The sequence below is a fragment of the Oncorhynchus clarkii genome, chromosome 1 (assembly GCF_045791955.1).
Source record: "Oncorhynchus clarkii lewisi isolate Uvic-CL-2024 chromosome 1, UVic_Ocla_1.0, whole genome shotgun sequence".
Lineage (NCBI taxonomy): Eukaryota > Metazoa > Chordata > Actinopteri > Salmoniformes > Salmonidae > Oncorhynchus > Oncorhynchus clarkii.
This window is the reverse complement of record NC_092147.1, coordinates 86,384,238-86,404,159: the sequence shown is the minus strand read 5'-3', so window position 1 is coordinate 86,404,159 and position 19,922 is coordinate 86,384,238. Positions and strand designations below refer to the sequence as shown.

The 19,922-nt window shown below is 42.2% G+C and overlaps 1 protein-coding gene across 1 annotated transcript in view; it reads right to left on the bottom strand.

The window, feature by feature from the left end:
- LOC139418139 (solute carrier family 35 member F3-like) overlaps window positions 1–19,922 on the bottom strand; it is a 90,505-nt gene that overhangs the window by 19,501 nt on the left and 51,082 nt on the right. Inside the window, exons 2-5 of the mRNA XM_071167358.1 lie at window positions 18,894–19,120; window positions 18,634–18,755; window positions 3,869–3,977; window positions 1,868–1,978 (exon numbers count right to left, since the gene is read on the bottom strand). Coding sequence (XP_071023459.1) covers window positions 1,868–1,978; window positions 3,869–3,977; window positions 18,634–18,755; window positions 18,894–19,120 — 569 coding nt within the window. The remainder of the gene's footprint in view (window positions 1–1,867; window positions 1,979–3,868; window positions 3,978–18,633; window positions 18,756–18,893; window positions 19,121–19,922) is intronic.

Here is a 19,922-nt window from a genome sequence, read left to right as displayed (position 1 = left end):
CACTAGAACAGGGAATCCAGGACACAGTTAATTACTGTCTGCTGTAATTTAATTAGGTAGGACCTAGCTAGTCCAACTGAGACTGAGTCTGTGGTCTTAATTAGGTAGGACCTAGCTTGTCCAACTGAGACTGAGTCTGTGGTCTTAATTAGGTAGGACCTAGCTTGTCCAACTGAGACTGAGTCTGTGGTCTTAATTAGATAGGACCTAGCTAGTCCAACTGAGACTGAGTTTGTGGTCTTAATTAGGTAGGACCTAGCTAGTCCAACTGAGACTGAGTCTGTGGTCTGAAACTGAAAGCGTGAACCACTGCTTTTAATCAGGGCAAGGTGACTGGAAACATGACCGAATACAAACAGTGTAACTATTCCCTCCGCAAGGCAATCAAACAAGCTAAGCGTCAGTATAGAGACAAAGTAGAATCTCAATTCAACGGCTCAGACACAAGAGGTATGTGGCAGGGTCTACAGTCAATCACGGATTACAAAAAGAGAACCAGCACCGTCATGGACCAGGATGTCTTGCTCCCAGGCAGACTAAATAACTTTTTTGCCCGCTTTGAGGACAATACAGTGCCACTGACACTGCCCGCAACTAAAACATGCGGACTCTCCTTCACTGCAGCCGACGTGAGGAAAACATTTAAACGTGTCAACCCTCACAAGGCTGCAGGCCCAGACGGCATCCCCAGCCGCGCCCTCAGAGCATGCGCAGACCAGCTGGCTGGTGTGTTTACGGACATATTCAATCAATCCCTATCCCAGTCTGTTGTTCCCACATGCTTCAAGAGGGCCACCATTGTTCCTGTTCCCAAGAAAGCTAAGGTAACTGAGCTAAACAACTACCTCCCCGTAGCACTCACTTCCGTCATCATGAAGTGCTTTGAGAGACTAGTCAAGGACCATATCACCTCCACCCTACCTGACACCCTAGACCCACTCCAATTTGCTTACCGCCCAAATAGGTCCACAGACGATGCAATCTCAACCGCACTGCACACTGCCCTAACCCATCTGGACAAGAGGAATACCTATGTGAGAATGCTGTTCATCGACTACAGCTCGGCATTTAACACCAACACCATTTAACACCATTGTCGGAACTAGAAGCACAAGCATTTCGCTACACTCGCATTAACATCTGCTAACCATGTGTATGTGACAAATAAAATTTGATTTGATTTGATTTAATTAGGTAGGACCTAGCTTGTCCAACTGAGACTGAATCTGTGGTCTTAATTAGGTAGGACCTAGCTAGTCCAACAGAGACTGAGTATGTGGTCTTAATTAGGTAGGACCTAGCTAGTCCAACTGAGACCAAGTCTGTGGTCTTAATTAGGTAGGACCTAGCTAGTCCAACTGAAACTGAGTCTGTGGTCTTAATTAGGTAGGACCTAGCTAGTCCAACTGAGACTGAGTCTGTGGTCTTAATTAGGTAGGACCTAGCTAGTCCAACTGAGACTGAGTCTGTGGTCTTAATTAGGTAGGACCTAGCTAGTCCAACTGAGACTGCTTCTGTGGTCTTAATTAGGTAGGACCTAGCTAGTCCAACTGAGACTGAGTCTGTGGTCTTAATTAGGTAGGACCTAGCTAGTCCAACTGAAACTGAGTCTGTGATCTTAATTAGGAGACATTTTTATCTAGCCCTGAAATGAACTCTTATCTACTCATAACTGGAGGAATCTCCAGTCAGAGTGTTATCTCTTCGTAGGTTCCCTGGACATCTCCTGACAGACTTTGTGCATCACACACACACACACACACACACACACACACACACGCACACGCACACGCACACACACGCACACGCACACACACACACACACAAACACACACACACACACACACACACACACACTGTAACTCACCCTGACCCCCATGAAGCGGTCTCTCAGTACGATCCAAGAGAGCAGGAATACGAAGGCCTTGTTACAGCAGAACAGAGCTGACACGTCTGTAGTGTTGATCTTCCTCAGGGCCTGTGTTAGAGACAGGATCACGTCACAGCTTACAATGACTTCGCCCAATTGATAGATTTTCGATGGTGTCGTTGGCTTCGTTTTTGAAGCAGAGGATCAATAGTTTGAGTCCAGTAAGGGGACAGGGATGGTGAAGGAAGCTATACCGCTAAGCTAGCACTAGAAGGAAGCTATACCGCTAAACTAGCACTAGAAGGAAGCTATACCGCTAAGCTAGCACTAGAAGGAAGCTATACCGCTAAGCTAGCACTAGAGGTCGACCGATTAATCAAAATGGGTGGTTAATTAGGGCCGATTTCAAGTTTTCATAACAATCGGTAATCGGCATTTTTGGACTCCTATTATAGCCGATTACATTGCACTCCACGAGGAGACTTTGTGGCAGGCTGACCACCTGTTACGGGAGTGCAGCAAGGAGCCAAGGTAAGTTGCTAGCTAGCATTAAACTTATCTTATAAAAAACAATCAATCTTAACATAATCACTAGTTAACTACATACTGTATGGTTGATGATATTACTAGTTTATCTAGCTTGTCCTGCGTTGCATATAATCAATGAGGTGCCTGTTAATGTATCATCGAATCACAGCCTACTTCGCCAAATGATTAGTGATTTAAAAAGCGCATTCGCGAAAAAAGCACTGTCGTTAAACCAATGTACCTAACCATAAACATCAATGCCTTTCTTAAAATAACAAGTATACAAAATTTAAACCTGCATATTTAGTTAATATTGCCTGCTAACATGAATTTATTTTAACTAGGGAAACTGTGTCTTGCTTTCCGTGCAAGCAGTCAGGGTATATGCAGCAGTTTGGGCCGCCTGGCTCATTGCGAACTGAACTGAAGACCATTTCTTCCTAACAAAGACCGTAATTAATTTGCAAGAATTTTACATAATTATGACATAACATTGAAGGTTGTACAATGTAACAGCAATATTTAGACTTAGGGTTGCTGCCCATTCGTTTAAATACGGAACGGTTCTGTATTTCACTGAAAGATTAAATGTTTTGTTTTCGAAATTATAGTTTCCGGATTTTACTACATTAATGACCTAAGGCTCGTATTTGTGTGTGTTATTATATTATAATTAAGTCTATGATTTGATAGAGCAGTCTGACTGAGCGGTTGTAGGCAGCAGCACGCAGCATTCATTCAAACAGCACTTTACTGCGTTTGCCAGCAGCTCGTTGCAATGCTTGATGCACAGCACTGTTTATGACTTCAAGCCTATCAACTCCCGAGATTAGGCTGGCAATACTAAAGTGCCTATAAGAACATCCAATAGTCAAAGATATGAAATACAAACGGTAAAGAGAGAAATAGTCCTATAATTCCTAAAATAACTACAACCTAAAACTTCTTAACTGGGAATATTAAAGACTCATGTTAAAAGGAACCACCAGATTTCATATGTTCTCATGTTCTGAGCAAGGAACTTAAACGTTAGCTTTCTTACATATTGCACTTTTACTTTCTTCTCCAACACTGTGTTTTTGCATTATTTAAACCAAATTGAACATGTTTCAATATTTATTTGAGACTAAATTGATTTGATTTATGAAAAAATAAAAGTGTTCATTCAGTATTGTTGTAATTGTCTTCATTACAAATATATATATAAAATTAGGCCGATTAATCGGTATCTGCTTTTTTTGGTCCTCCAATAATCGGTATCGTTATTGGCGTTGAAAAATCATAATCGGTCGACCTCTAGCTAGCACAGTGACACCTGTTACACCTGAAGGCACTATACAATACTGTCACAGTCCACACACACACACACACACACACACACACACACACACACACACACACACACACACACACACACACACACACACACACACACACACACACCAGGATGGGGGGAAAGCAGCACAGTACCTGTAGGTACAGGTAGTTGGTGAGGATCCACAGCAATCCAAACGGAGCCACCTTAGTGAAGAACACCTTGGCTGTCAGCCCGTCGTCCCCAAAGAACCGACAACACTCCCTAGAGAGGAACACACACAGATGAACACCCACAGGCATGCATGCACACACACACAAAAAACACACACATGCACAGTACACAGGTACATGTACAGTTAAAGTCGGCTGTTTACATTCACTTAGGTTGGAGTCATTAAAACTTGTTTTTCAACCACTCCACAAATTTCTTGTTAGCAAACTATAATTTTGGCAAGTCGGTTAGGACATCTACTTTGTGCATGACACAAGTAATTTTTCCAACAAATGTTTACAGACAGATTATTTAACTTATAATTCATTGTATCACAATTCCAGTGGGTCAGAGGTTTATAGTTGACTGTGCCTTTAAACAGCTTGGAAAATTCCAGAAAATTACGTGATGGCTTTAGAAGCTTCTGATAATCTAAATGACATCATTTGAGTCAATTGGAGGTGCACCTGTGGATATATTTCAATGCCTACCTTCAAACTCAGTGCCTCTTTACTTGACATCATGGGGAAACAGCCAAGACCTCAGAAGAAAAATAGTAGACCTCCACAAGTCTGATTTATCCTTGGGAGCAATTTCGAAACGCCTGAAGATACCACATTCATCTGTACAAACAATAGTACGCAAGTATAAACACCATGGGACCACGCAGATGTCATACCGTTCAGGAAGGAGACGCGTTCTGTCTCCTAGAGATGAACGTACTTTGCGAAAAGTGCAAATAAACCCCAGAACAACAGCAAAGGACCTTGTGAAGATCCTGGAGGAAATGGGTACAAAAGTATCTATATCCACAGTAAAACGAGTCCTATATCGACATAACCTGAAAGGCCACTCGGCAAGGAAGAAGCCACTGCTCCAAAACCACCATAAAAAAGCCAGACTATGGTTTGCAACTGCACATGGGGACAAAGATCGTACTTTTAGGAGAAATGTCCTCTGGTGTCATGAAACAAAAATAGAACAATTTGGCCATAATGACCATCATTATGTTTGGAGGAAAAAGGGGAATGCTTGCAAGCCGAAGAACACCATGCCAACCCTGAAGCACGGGGGTGGCAGCATCATGTTGTTGGGGTGCTTTGCTGCAGGAGGGACTGGTGCACTTCACAAAATAGATGGCATCACGAGGAAGGAAACTTATGTGGATATATTGAAGCAACATCAAGACATCAGTCAGGAAGTTAAAGCTTGGTCACAAATGGGTCTTCCAAATGGACAATGACCCCAAGCATACTTCCAAAGCTGTGGAAAAATGGCTTAAAGCCAAAAAAGTCAAGGTATTGGAGTGGCAATCACAAAGCCCTGACCTCAATCCTATAGAAAATTTGTGGGCAGAACTGAAAAAGCATTTGCGAGCAAGGAGGCCTACAAACCTGACTCAGTTACACCAGCTCTGTCAGGAGGAATGGGCCAAATTCACCCAACTTATAGTGGGAAGCTTGTGGAAGGCTACACGAAACGTTTGACCCAAGTTAAACAATTTAAAGGCAATGCTACCAAATACTAATTGAGTGTATGTAAACTTTTGACCCACTGGGAATGTGATGAAAGAAATAAAAGCTGAAATAAATAATTCTCTCTACTATTATTCTGACATTTCACATTCTTAAAATAAAGTGGTGATCCTAACTGACCTAAGACAGGGAATTTTTACTAGGATTAAATGTCAGGAATTGTGAAAAATGAGTTTAAATATATTTGGCTAAGGTGTATGTAAACTTCCGACTTCAACTGTATATGTACAGACACAGACAAACAAACAAACACAAGCTCACACAGCACAAACACATGTAAACAAGCGCAATCACATTTTAGTATACAACATTAGTGTTAGTATTCATAGTCTATGGTAGTGATGGGGGGAAATCGATACAGTTAAATATCACAATATTATTTTGGACAATATTATATTTAAGCATTATGGGGTGTGTTATATGGCCAATATACCACTGCTAAGGGCTGTTCTTAGTGCTGGATACAGTCCTTAGTCGTGGTATATTGACCATATACCACAAACCCCCGAAGTGCCTTATTGCTATTATAAACTGGTTACCAACATAATTAGAGCAGTAAAAACAAATGTTTTGTCATACCCGTGGTATACGGCTGTCAGCCAATCAGCAGTCAGTGTTCAAACCACCCAGTTTAAAATTATATTTTGACTCCAAGTTTCGATATGTAAAATAAGACATATATACAGGAGCAGTCAAAAGTTTGGACACTTTTCTTTATTTTTGCTATTTTCTACATTGTAGAATAATAGTGAAGACATCAAAACTATGAAATAACACATATGGAATCAAGTAGTAAACAAAAAAGTGTTAAACAAATCAAAATACATTTTAGATTTTAGATTCTTCAAAGTAGCCACCCTTTGCCTAGATGACAGCTTTGCACACTCTTGGCATTCTAGCATGCTAGCAGATACCCATAGACTTACAGTCACTGTGCTAACCAAGTAGATCAAAAAGTAGATTAAGGACCTAGTTGCCAAAATCCCAAAGTATACCTTAAAGGTAAACATAAAGACTGGTATGTTTACTGGTAAGGAGTTACTGGAACTCCTGGTCCATTCCCATCCCGGCCCAGGCCCATCCAGGCTGCCAGATCTCCATTCCCATCCCGGCCCAGGCCCATCCAGGCTGCCAGATCTCCATTCCCATCCCGGCCCAGGCCAATCCAGGCTGCCAGATCTCCATTCCCATCCCGGCCCAGGCCAATCCAGGCTGCCAGCTCTCCATTCCCATCCCGGGCCCATCCAGGCTGCCAGATCTCAATTCCCATCCCGGCCCAGGCCCATCCAGGCTGCCAGATCTCCATTCCCATCCCGGCCCAGGGCAATCCAGGCTGCCAGATCTCCATTCCCATCCCGGCCCAGGCCAATCCAGGCTGCCAGCTCTCCATTCCCGTCCTGGTCCCATCTAGGCCTCCAACCAGACAATTATATTGCACCTAGACAATCTTACTGACACATCAATTACTGAACTGAACAATGCCAAGTGAGGCAGCTACTGTAGCTTGAGCCTCCAGGTTTAGGCTATCTGCCAGAGTGGCCTGGCCTGCCGTTCGGACACCAGGAGGTTGAAAACTGCAGTTCAAAGTCTCTCAGAACTTTGAAGTTTGACTGTTTGACTACTCAAGGGTAATTATATTTCTAGGCTGGCCACAAACAGCACTATACAAACAGGTAGTTATGTACTCTTAGTCCTGGTCAGTTAGGTAGTTAGGTACTGTTAGTCCTGGTCAGTTAGGTAGTTAGGTACTGTTAGTCCTGGTCAGTTAGGTAGGTACTGTTAGTCCTGGTCAGTTAGGTAGTTATGTACTGTTTGTCCTGGTCAGTTAGGTAGTTAGGTACTGTTAGTCCTGGTCAGTTAGGTAGTCCTGGTCAGTTAGGTAGTTATGTACTGTTAGTCCTGGTCAGTTAGGTAGTTAGGTACTGTTAGTCCTGGTCAGTTAGGTAGGTACTGTTAGTCCTGGTCAGTTAGGTACTGTTAGTCCTGGTCAGTTAGGTAGTTATGTACTGTTAGTCCTGGTCAGTTAGGTAGTTATGTACTGTTAGTCCTGGTTAGTTAGGTAGTTATGTACTGTTAGTCCTGGTCAGTTAGGTAGTTAGGTACTGTTTGTCCTGGTCAGTTAGGTAGTTAGGTACTGTTAGTCCTGGTCAGTTAGGTAGTCCTGGTCAGTTAGGTAGTTATGTACTGTTAGTCCTGGTCAGTTAGGTAGTTAGGTACTGTTAGTCCTGGTCAGTTAGGTAGGTACTGTTAGTCCTGGTCAGTTAGGTACTGTTAGTCCTGGTCAGTTAGGTAGTTATGTACTGTTAGTCCTGGTCAGTTAGGTAGTTATGTACTGTTAGTCCTGGTTAGTTAGGTAGTTATGTACTGTTAGTCCTGGTCAGTTAGGTAGTTATGCACTGTTTGTCCTGGTCAGTTAGGTAGTTAGGTACTGTTAGTCCTGGTCAGTTAGGTAGTCCTGGTCAGTTAGGTAGTTATGTACTGTTAGTCCTGGTCAGTTAGGTAGTTAGGTACTGTTAGTCCTGGTCAGTTAGGTAGGTACTGTTAGTCCTGGTCAGTTAGGTAGTTAGGTACTGTTAGTCCTGGTCAGTTAGGTAGTTATGTACTGTTAGTCCTGGTCAGTTAGGTAGTTATGTACTGTTAGTCCTGGTCAGTTAGGTAGTTAGGTACTGTTAGTCCTGGTCAGTTAGGTAGTTAGGTACTGTTAGTCCTGGTCAGTTAGGCAGTTAGGTACTGTTAGTCCTGGTCAGTTAGGTAGTTATGTACTGTTAGTCCTGGTCAGTTAGGTACTGTTAGTCCTGGTCAGTTAGGTAGTTATGTACTGTTAGTCCTGGTCAGTTAGGTAGGTACTGTTAGTCCTGGTCAGTTAGGTACTGTTAGTCCTGGTCAGTTAGGTAGTTAGGTACTGTTAGTCCTGGTCAGTTAGGTAGGTACTGTTAGTCCTGGTCAGTTAGGTAGTTATGTACTGTTAGTCCTGCTCGGTTAGCTAGTTATGTACTGTTAGTCCTGGTCAGTTAGGTAGGTACTGTTAGTCCTGGTCAGTTAGGTAGTTAGGTACTGTTAGTCCTGGTCAGTTAGGTAGTTATGTACTGTTAGTCCTGGTCAGTTAGGTAGTTAGGTACTGTTAGTCCTGGTCAGTTAGGTAGTTAGGTACTGTTAGTCCTGGTCAGTTAGGTAGGTACTGTTAGTCCTGGTCAGTTAGGTAGTTATGTACTGTTAGTCCTGGTCAGTTAGGTAGGTACTGTTAGTCCTGGTCAGTTAGGTAGTTAGGTACTGTTAGTCCTGGTCAGTTAGGTAGTTATGTACTGTTAGTCCTGGTCAGTTAGGTAGTTAGGTACTGTTAGTCCTGGTCAGTTAGGTAGGTACTGTTAGTCCTGGTCAGTTAGGTAGTTATGTACTGTTCGTCCTGGTCAGTTAGGTAGTTAGGTACTGTTAGTCCTGGTCAGTTAGGTAGTTATGTACTGTTAGTCCTGGTCAGTTAGGTAGTTATGTAATGTTAGTCCTGGTCAGTTAGGTAGTTAGGTACTGTTAGTCCTGGTCAGTTAGGTAGGTACTGTTAGTCCTGGTCAGTTAGGTAGTTAGGTACTGTTAGTCCTGGTCAGTTAGGTAGTTATGTACTGTTAGTCCTGGTCAGTTAGGTAGGTACTGTTAGTCCTGGTCAGTTAGGTAGTTAGGTACTGTTAGTCCTGGTCAGTTAGGTAGGTACTGTTAGTCCTGGTCAGTTAGGTAGGTACTGTTAGTCCTGGTCAGTTAGGTAGTTAGGTACTCTTAGTCCTGGTCAGTTAGGTAGGTACTGTTAGTCCTGGTCAGTTAGGTAGTTATGTACTGTTAGTCCTGCTCAGTTAGCTAGTTATGTACTGTTAGTCCTGGTCAGTTAGGTAGTTAGGTACTGTTAGTCCTGGTCAGTTAGGTAGGTACTGTTAGTCCTGGTCAGTTAGGTAGTTAGGTACTGTTAGTCCTGGTCAGTTAGGTAGGTACTGTTAGTCCTGGTCAGTTAGGTAGTTAGGTACTGTTAGTCCTGGTCAGTTAGCTAGTTATGTACTGTTAGTCCTGGTCAGTTAGGTAGTTAGGTACTGTTAGTCCTGGTCAGTTAGGTAGGTACTGTTAGTCCTGGTCAGTTAGGTAGTTAGGTACTGTTAGTCCTGGTCAGTTAGGTAGGTACTGTTAGTCCTGGTCAGTTAGGTAGTTAGGTACTGTTAGTCCTGGTCAGTTAGGTAGTTATGTACTGTTAGTCCTGGTCAGTTAGGTAGTTATGTACTGTTAGTCCTGGTCAGTTAGGTAGTTAGGTACTGTTAGTCCTGGTCAGTTAGGTAGTTAGGTACTGTTAGTCCTGGTCAGTTAGGTAGGTACTGTTAGTCCTGGTCAGTTAGGTAGTTAGGTACTCTTAGTCCTGGTCAGTTAGGTAGGTACTGTTAGTCCTGGTCAGTTAGGTAGTTATGTACTGTTAGTCCTGCTCAGTTAGCTAGTTATGTACTGTTAGTCCTGGTCAGTTAGGTAGTTAGGTGCTGTTAGTCCTGGTCAGTTAGGTAGGTTCTGTTAGTCCTGGTCAGTTAGGTAGTTAGGTACTGTTAGTCCTGGTCAGTTAGGTAGTTATGTACTGTTAGTCCTGGTCAGTTAGGTAGTTATGTAATGTTAGTCCTGGTCAGTTAGGTAGTTATGTACTGTTAGTCCTGGTCAGTTAGGTACTGTTAGTCCTGGTCAGTTAGGTAGTTATGTACTGTTAGTCCTGGTCAGTTAGGTAGGTACTGTTAGTCCTGGTCAGTTAGGTAGTTATGTACTGTTAGTCCTGGTCAGTTAGGTAGTTAGGTACTGTTAGTCCTGGTCAGTTAGGTAGGTACTGTTAGTCCTGGTCAGTTAGGTAGGTACTGTTAGTCCTGGTCAGTTAGGTAGTTAGGTACTGTTAGTCCTGGTCAGTTAGGTAGTTAGGTACTGTTAGTCCTGGTCAGTTAGGTAGTTATGTACTGTTAGTCCTGGTCAGTTAGGTAGGTACTGTTAGTCCTGGTCAGTTAGGTAGTTAGGTACTGTTAGTCCTGGTCAGTTAGGTAGTTAGGTGCTGTTAGTCCTGGTCAGTTAGGTGTTAGGTACTGTTAGTCCTGGTCAGTTAGGTAGTTAGGTACTGTTAGTCCTGGTCAGTTAGGTAGTTAGGTACTGTTAGTCCTGGTCAGTTAGGTAGTTATGTACTGTTAGTCCTGGTCAGTTAGGCAGAGTGGCCTGGCGGTGTGGATGTGGAGCTGTAGGAGGTTGTTTTGGTCAGGCTCCAGAAAGATGACAGGGAAGATAAAGCACACTGGACACTAACAGGCCACGTACGAACAGACAACAATACACTATAACTATAATCAGTTAATGAGGTTGAGGGCAATGCTTCATTTCATTACTGAACCTGGCTCTATGCCTGAATCCATAACAATAGACCTCTTTGACTGGGGCTGTGAATCCCCAAAACCTAAGCCCTGAACTTCAGCCTGGAACTAAGCTCAAGCACCAGATTATGGCTAAGATTCTATCTGTTTCATGTTTTCAGCAAAGGCACCTTTTAAAGACAATTTCCGATTGAGCCGACATATTTAGCGTTTACCGTGAATGGGATCTCAGTAAATATGGAACATTACCTATAAAAGCCACATTGTCGACAACCTGCAATCACATTGAATCCCGTCCTAAGCCCCAGTGGAAAGTGGTCCGATGACAACTGCGATTGGCCTCTGCCATGCTGTCATGTATTAGTTATGTCGTGTGGACTGGTGCCAGCTCTTCCACGCACTGTGTGGACCGACACATGCTAGGGCAGGGCTGCTTTAGCCCAAGAGAGGAGAAGAGCATCTGGCAGCTCACTGAAGTCTCTCCTCATCTCCCACAAAGCTGTGCATTCCACATTTCAGCCTATCATATGCTGCTCTCCAGCCCCTGCATTTTTAAGGAGATCAGAACTCTGTTGATATTTCATTTGTTTTCTGAAAGTACAGAGGGACGGGAGAGCAGGAGACACTCTGCGCATGTGTCTCTAATGGTTCTCTATTCCCTAGTGTCTAGTACTCTAGTTCTGACCAGAGCCCTATGATCCCTGGTCAAAATATGTGCACTGTAAAGGGAACAGGCTGCCATTTGGAAGGGAATACAGTGTCATTTGAAAGGGAATACGGTGTCATTTGGAAGGGAATACGGTGCCATTTGGAAGGGAATAAGGTGCCATTTGGAAGGGAATACAGTGTCATTTGAAAGGGAATACGGTGTCATTTGGAAGGGAATACGGTGCCATTTGGAAGGGAATAGGGTGCCATTTGGAAGGGAATAGGTGCCATTTGGAAGAGAATAAGGTGCCATTTGGAAGGGAATAGGGTGCCATTTGGAAGGGAATAGGTGCCATTTGAAAGGGAATACGGTGTCATTTGAAAGGGAATAGGTGCCATTTGAAAGAGAATAAGGTGCCATTTGAAAGGGAACAGGCTGCCATTTGGAAGGGAATAGGTGCCATTTGAAAGGGAATACGGTGTCATTTGAAAGGGAACAGGCTGCCATTTGGAAGGGAATAGGATGCCATTTGAAAGGGAATAGAGTGAAATTTGAAAGGGAATAGGGTGCCATTTGGAAGGGAAAAAGGTGCCATTTGGAAGGGAATAGGTGCCATTTGGAAGGGAATACGGTGTCATTTGGAAGGGAATAGGGTGCCATTTGAAAGGGAATAGGTGCCATTTGAAAGGGAATACGGTGTCATTTGGAAGGGAATAGGTGCCATTTGGAAGGGAATTGGGTGCCATTTGGAAGGGAATACAGTGTCATTTGGAAGGGAATATGGTGTCATTTGGAAGGGAATACGGTGTCATTTGGAAGGGAATAGGGTGCCATTTGGAAGGGAATAGGTGCCATTTGGAAGAGAATAAGGTGCCATTTGGAAGGGAATAGGGTGCCATTTGGAAGGGAATAGGTGCCATTTGGAAGGGAATAGGGTGCCATTTGGATGGGAATAAGGTGCCATTTGGAAGGGAATAGGTGCCATTTGGAAGAGAATAAGGTGCCATTTGGAAGGGAATAGGGTGCCATTTGGAAGGGAATAGGTGCCATTTGGAAGGGAATACGGTGTCATTTGGAAGGGAATAGGGTGCCATTTGAAAGGGAATAGGTGCCATTTGAAAGGGAATACGGTGTCATTTGGAAGGGAATAGGTGCCATTTGGAAGGGAATTGGGTGCCATTTGGAAGGGAATACAGTGTCATTTGGAAGGGAATACGGTGTCATTTGGAAGGGAATACGGTGTCATTTGGAAGGGAATAGGGTGCCATTTGGAAGGGAATACAGTGTCATTTGAAAGGGAATACGGTGTCATTTGGAAGGGAATACGGTGTCATTTGGAAGGGAATAGGTGCCATTTGGAAGGGAATTGGGTGCCATTTGGAAGGGAATAAGGTGCCATTTGGAAGGGAATACAGTGTCATTTGAAAGGGAATACGGTGTCATTTGGAAGGGAATACGGTGCCATTTGGAAGGGACTAGGGTGCCATTTGGAAGGGAATAGGTGTCATTTGGAAGAGAATAAGGTGCCATTTGGAAGGGAATAGGGTGCCATTTGGAAGGGAATAGGTGCCATTTGAAAGGGAATACGGTGTCATTTGAAAGGGAATAGGTGCCATTTGAAAGAGAATAAGGTGCCATTTGAAAGGGAACAGGCTGCCATTTGGAAGGGAATAGGTGCCATTTGAAAGGGAATACGGTGTCATTTGAAAGGGAACAGGCTGCCATTTGGAAGGGAATAGGATGCCATTTGAATTGGAATAGAGTGAAATTTGAAAGGGAATAGGGTGCCATTTGGAAGGGAAAAAGGTGCCATTTGGAAGGGAATAGGTGCCATTTGGAAGGGAATACGGTGTCATTTGGAAGGGAATAGGGTGCCATTTGGAAGGGAATTGGGTGCCATTTGGAAGGGAATACAGTGTCATTTGGAAGGGAATAGGGTGCCATTTGGAAGGGAATAGGTGCCATTTGGAAGGGAATAGGGTGCCATTTGGATGGGAATAAGGTGCCATTTGGAAGGGAATAGGTGCCATTTGGAAGATAATAAGGTGCCATTTGGAAGGGAATAGGGTGCCATTTGGAAGGGAATAGGTGCCATTTGGAAGGGAATACGGTGTCATTTGGAAGGGAATAGGGTGCCATTTGAAAGGGAATAGGTGCCATTTGAAAGGGAATACGGTGTCATTTGGAAGGGAATAGGTGCCATTTGGAAGGGAATTGGGTGCCATTTGGAAGGGAATACAGTGTCATTTGGAAGGGAATACGGTGTCATTTGGAAGGGAATACGGTGTCATTTGGAAGGGAATACGGTGTCATTTGGAAGGGAATAGGGTGCCATTTGGAAGGGAATACAGTGTCATTTGAAAGGGAATACGGTGTCATTTGGAAGGGAATACGGTGTCATTTGGAAGGGAATAGGTGCCATTTGGAAGGGAATTGGGTGCCATTTGGAAGGGAATAAGGTGCCATTTGGAAGGGAATACAGTGTCATTTGAAAGGGAATACGGTGTCATTTGGAAGGGAATACGGTGCCATTTGGAAGGGAATAGGGTGCCATTTGGAAGGGAATAGGTGCCATTTGGAAGAGAATAAGGTGCCATTTGGAAGGGAATAGGGTGCCATTTGGAAGGGAATAGGTGCCATTTGGAAGGGAATAGGGTGCCATTTGGATGGGAATAAGGTGCCATTTGGAAGGGAATAGGTGCCATTTGAAAGAGAATAAGATGCCATTTGGAAGGGAATAGGGTGCCATTTGGAAGAGAATAAGGTGCCATTTGGAAGGGAATACGGTGTCATTTGAAAGGGAATAGGTGTCATTTGAAAGGGAATAAGGTGCCATTTGGAAGGGAATAGGTGCCATTTGGAAGAGAATAAGGTGCCATTTGGAAGGGAATAGGGTGCCATTTGGAGGGGAATAGGTGCCATTTTGGGACGTAGCCACTAGGTAGAGGGGAACAGATAGAGAGTGGCCCAGGTGGATAATACATTAGACCACACTATAGTATAACACAAGCTATGCTGTCTCAATACATTAGACCACACTATAGTATAACACAAGCTCTGCTGTCTCAATACATTAGACCACACTATAGTATAACACTAGCTCTGCTGTCTCAATACATTAGACCACATTATAGTATAACACAAGCTCTGCTGTCTCAATACATTAGACCACACTATAGTATAACACAAGCTATGCTGTCTCAATACATTAGACCACACTATAGTATAACACAAGCTCTGCTGTCTCAATACATTAGACCACACTATAGTATAACACAAGCTCTGCTGTCTCAATACATTAGACCACACTATAGTATAACACTAGCTCTGCTGTCTCAATACATTAGACCACACTATAGTATAACACAAACCCTGCTGTCTCAATACATTAGACCACACTATAGTATAACACAAACCCTGCTGTCTCAATACATTAGACCACACTATAGTATAACACTAGCTCTGCTGTCTCAATACATTAGACCACACTATAGTATAACACAAACCCTGCTGTCTCAATACATTAGACCACACTATAGTATAACACAAACCCTGCTGTCTCAATACATTAGACCACACTATAGTATAACACAAACCCTGCTGTCTCAATACATTAGACCACACTATAGTATAACACTAGCTCTGCTGTCTCAATACATTAGACCACACTACAGTATAACACTAGCTCTGCTGTCTCAATACATTAGACCACACTATAGTATAACACAAGCTCTGCTGTCTCAATACATTAGACCACACTATAGTATAACACAAACCCTGCTGTCTCAATACATTAGACCACACTATAGTATAACACAAACCCTGCTGTCTCAATACATTAGACCACACTATAGTATAACACAAACCCTGCTGTCTCAATACATTAGACCACAATATAGTATAACACAAGCTCTGCTGTCTCAATACATTAGACCACACTATAGTATAACACAAGCTCTGCTGTCTCAATACATTAGACCACACTATAGTATAACACAAACCCTGCTGTCTCAATACATTAGACCACACTATAGTATAACACAAGCTCTGCTGTCTCAATACATTAGACCACACTATAGTATAACACTAGCTCTACTGTCTCAATACATTAGACCACACTATAGTATAACACAAGCTCTGCTGTCTCAATACATTAGACCACACTATAGTATAACACTAGCTCTACTGTCTCAATACATTAGACCACACTATAGTATAACACAAACCCTGCTGTCTCAATACATTAGACCACACTATAGTATAACACAAGCTCTACTGTCTCAATACATTAGACCACACTATAGTATAACACAAGCTCTGCTGTCTCAATACATTAGACCACACTATAGTATAACACAAACCCTGCTGTCTCAATACATTAGACCACACTATAGTATAACACAAGCTCTGCTGTCTCAATACATTAGACCACACTATAGTATAACACAAACCCTGCTGTCTCAATACATTAGACCACACTATAGTATAACACAAACCCTGCTGTCTCAATACATTAGACCACACTATAGTATAACACAAACCCTGCTGTCTCAATACATTAGACCACACTATAGTATAACACAAGCTCTGCTGTCTCAATACATTAGACCACACTATAGTATAACACAAACCCTGCTGTCTCAATACATTAGACCATGTCTTTGTATTTGTACTTTCTACAGGCTACACAGCAGCAGATGAAAGGTGAATGAGTAGAAAGGCTGTGTTAGTAAGGTAACATTATAAAGGCTGTGTTAGTAAGGTAACATTATAAAGGCTGTGTTAGTAAGGTAACATTATAAAGGCTGTGTTAGTAAGATAACATTATAAAGGCTTTGTCAGAAAGATAGCTAACATTATAAAGGCTGTGTTAGCAAGATAACATTATAAAGGCTGTGTTAGTAAGGTAACATTATAAAGGCTGTGTTAGTAAGGTAACATTATAAAGGCTGTGTTAGTAAGGTAACATTATAAAGGCTGTGTTAGTAAGATAACATTATAAAGGCTGTGTCAGAAAGATAGCTAACATTATAAAGGCTGTGTTAGTAAGGTAAAATGATAAAGGCTGTGTTAGTAAGATAACATTATAAAGGCTGTGTTAGTAAGATAACATTATAAAGGCTGTGTTAGTAAGGTAACATTATAAAGGCTGTGTTAGTAAGGTAACATTATAAAGGCTGTGATAGTAAGATAACATTATAAAGGCTGTGTTAGTAAGGTAACATTATAAAGGCTGTGTTAGTAAGATAACATTATAAAGGCTGTGTCAGAAAGATAGCTAACATTATAAAGGCTGTGTTAGTAAGGTAAAATTATAAAGGCTGTGTTAGTAAGATAACATTATAAAGGCTGTGTTAGTAAGATAACATTATAAAGGCTGTGTTAGTAAGGTAACATTATAAAGGCTGTGTTAGTAAGGTAACATTATAAAGGCTGTGATAGTAAGATAACATTATAAAGGCTGTGTTAGTAAGATAACATTATAAAGGCTGTGTTAGTAAGGTAACATTATAAAGGCTGTGTTAGTAAGATAACATTATAACGGCTGTGCTAGTAAGATAACATTATAAAGGCTGTGTTAGTAAGAACGATAACATTATAAAGGATGTGTTAGTAAGATAACATTATAAAGGCTGTGTTAGTAAGATAACATTATAAAGGCTGTGATAGTAAGATAGCATTATAAAGGCTGTGTTAGTAAGATAACATTATAAAGGCTGTGTTAGTAAGATAACATTATAAAGGCTGTGTTAGTAAGATAACATTATAAAGGCTGTGTTAGTAAGATAACATTATAAAGGCTGTGTTAGTAAGATAACATTATAACGGCTGTGTTAGTAAGATAACATTATAACGGCTGTGCTAGTAAGATAACATTATAAAGGCTGTGTTAGTAAGATAACATTATAAAGGCTGTGTTAGTAAGATAACATTATAAAGGCTGTGTTAGTAAGATAACATTATAAAGGCTGTGTTAGTAAGATAATATTATAAAGGCTGTGTTAGCAAGATAACATTATAAAGGCTGTGTCAGAAAGATAGCTAACATTATAAAGGCTGTGTTAGAAAGATAGCTAACATTATAAAGGCTTTGTTAGCAAGATAACATTATAAAGGCTGTGTTAGTAAGATAACATTATAAAGGCTGTGTCAGAAAGATAGCTAACATTATAAAGGCTGTGTCAGAAAGATAGCTAACATTATAAAGGCTGTGTTAGCAAGATAACATTATAAAGGCTGTGTTAGTAAGATAACATTATAAAGGATGTGTTAGTAAGGTAACATTATAAAGGCTGTGTCAGAAAGATAGCTAACATTATAAAGGCTTTGTTAGCAAGATAGCATTATAAAGGCTGTGTTAGTAAGGTAACATTATAAAGGCTGTGTTAGCAAGATAACATTATAAAGGCTGTGTTAGAAAGATAACATTATAAAGGCTGTGTTAGTAAGATAACATTATAAAGGTTGTTCGGTATGCAGGCCACACAGTCAGAGCCAGGGGAGCAGGGAGAGCCCAGAACCAGATCCATGCATGAGCACTCTTAGAAGCTCTGACAAACACGCACACACACGCAAGCATACACAGACACATACGTACGAGCATGACTGGAAGCACTCACAGGCATGGAGGCATGTATGCACACACACAAACTCTGGCACACACACACACACACACACACACACACACACACGCACGCACTGACACACACACACACAGTTCTATTTGTGTGCAGCAGCAGCCCAGTGGGTTGTAGAGATCAGGGATTCCTCTCAGAGGAAGAGCACGTCATGTGACTAAGCTGATCTAACTGTAGACACAGGCTTTTGTCCAACTAGAGACTGCTGCAGCTCGACACACTATACCTCCCACCTAACTTAGGAAAGTAATGACTTCTTACCTACACTTATAGACAACCAGAGGTAATATTAATACCAGAGCCATCATGAAACACCAGAGCCACAAATTATGATGTATAAACTTGATAAAATGGCATATTATATTACAACAAGGCTACATTTGGGTTTCATTGATACTCTGCTATGCCTCTAAATGCAGTCTGAAATACCTCACTCCTTCTTTGTCACCTGGTGTCCTTTGTTAAACCTTTAGGACAACAGTTGATGTAAACAGTATAAATACATTGCATTGATTGATTGATTACCTGAACCTCTGTCTGGGGGTCTGTCTCTCAGGGCTCTTACACAGGTGTCCGATGTAGTAGAGGGGGAAGAACAGGCAGTTCCAGGTGGTGGCGAACCAGGTGAGGGTGAATGGAGCGTCAAACTGGGTATCCAAAACAAATTACTTTAACATTTTTATTAACAGGTTTCATCTGGCACTCGCTAGCACTCAGTGGTGGATCGTGTCAATCTGAGTTTGTGTGTGTGTGTGTTTAGCATGCAACTTCGTCAGGTTCTTCACCTGCTTAAAGGTGAGCTTGGCCAGCTGGGTGGACCCTGCCCACGATGAGCACACACACATCACCATGGCAATGCCCCACAGCGCCTTCCGCACCTGTACGGCCGTGACTTTGATGCAGCAACGAAGTCTCCACCTCCCCGTAGCAGGCTCCGCCCCCGGCGCCCCGCCGTTTGCCGCCTGGCCGTCCGCTGTGCTGCCCACCACATTCTCTCTGGGACGGTCTTCTCCTGAGCACAAAGAAAACAGTAGTAAACTATGAGACCAGAGTAGAGATTTAGAGGAGTTGTCTACATCACTACAGTATGAGACCAGGGTAGTGATTTAGAAGAGTTGTCTACGTCACTACAATATGAGACCAGGCTAGTGATTTAGAAGAGTTGTCTATATCACTACAATATGAGACCAGGGTAGAGATTTAGAAGAGTTGTCTACAGCACTACAGTATCAGACCAGGGTAGAGATTTAGAAGAGTTGTCTACGTCACTACAATATGAGACCAGGGTAGTGATTTAGAAGAGTTGTCTACACCACTACAGTATGAGACCAGGGTAGTGATTTAGAAGAGTTGTCTACATCACTACAAAATTAGACCAGGGTAGAGATTTAGAAGAGTTGTCTACATCACTACAGTATGAGACCAGAGTAGTGATTTAGAAGAGTTGTCTACAGCACTACAATATGAGACCAGGGTAGTGATTTAGAAGAGTTGTCTACGTCACTACAGTATGAGACCAGGGTAGTGATTTAGAAGAGTTGTCTACACCACTACAGTATGAGACCAGGGTAGTGATTTAGAAGAGTTGTCTACATCACTACAAAATTAGACCAGGGTAGAGATTTAGAAGAGTTGTCTACATCACTACAGTATGAGACCAGAGTAGTGATTTAGAAGAGTTGTCTACAGCACTACAATATGAGACCAGGGTAGTGATTTAGAAGAGTTGTCTACGTCACTACAGTATGAGACCAGGGTAGTGATTTAGAAGAGTTGTCTACATCACAAGTATCGGACCAGGGTAGAGATTTAGA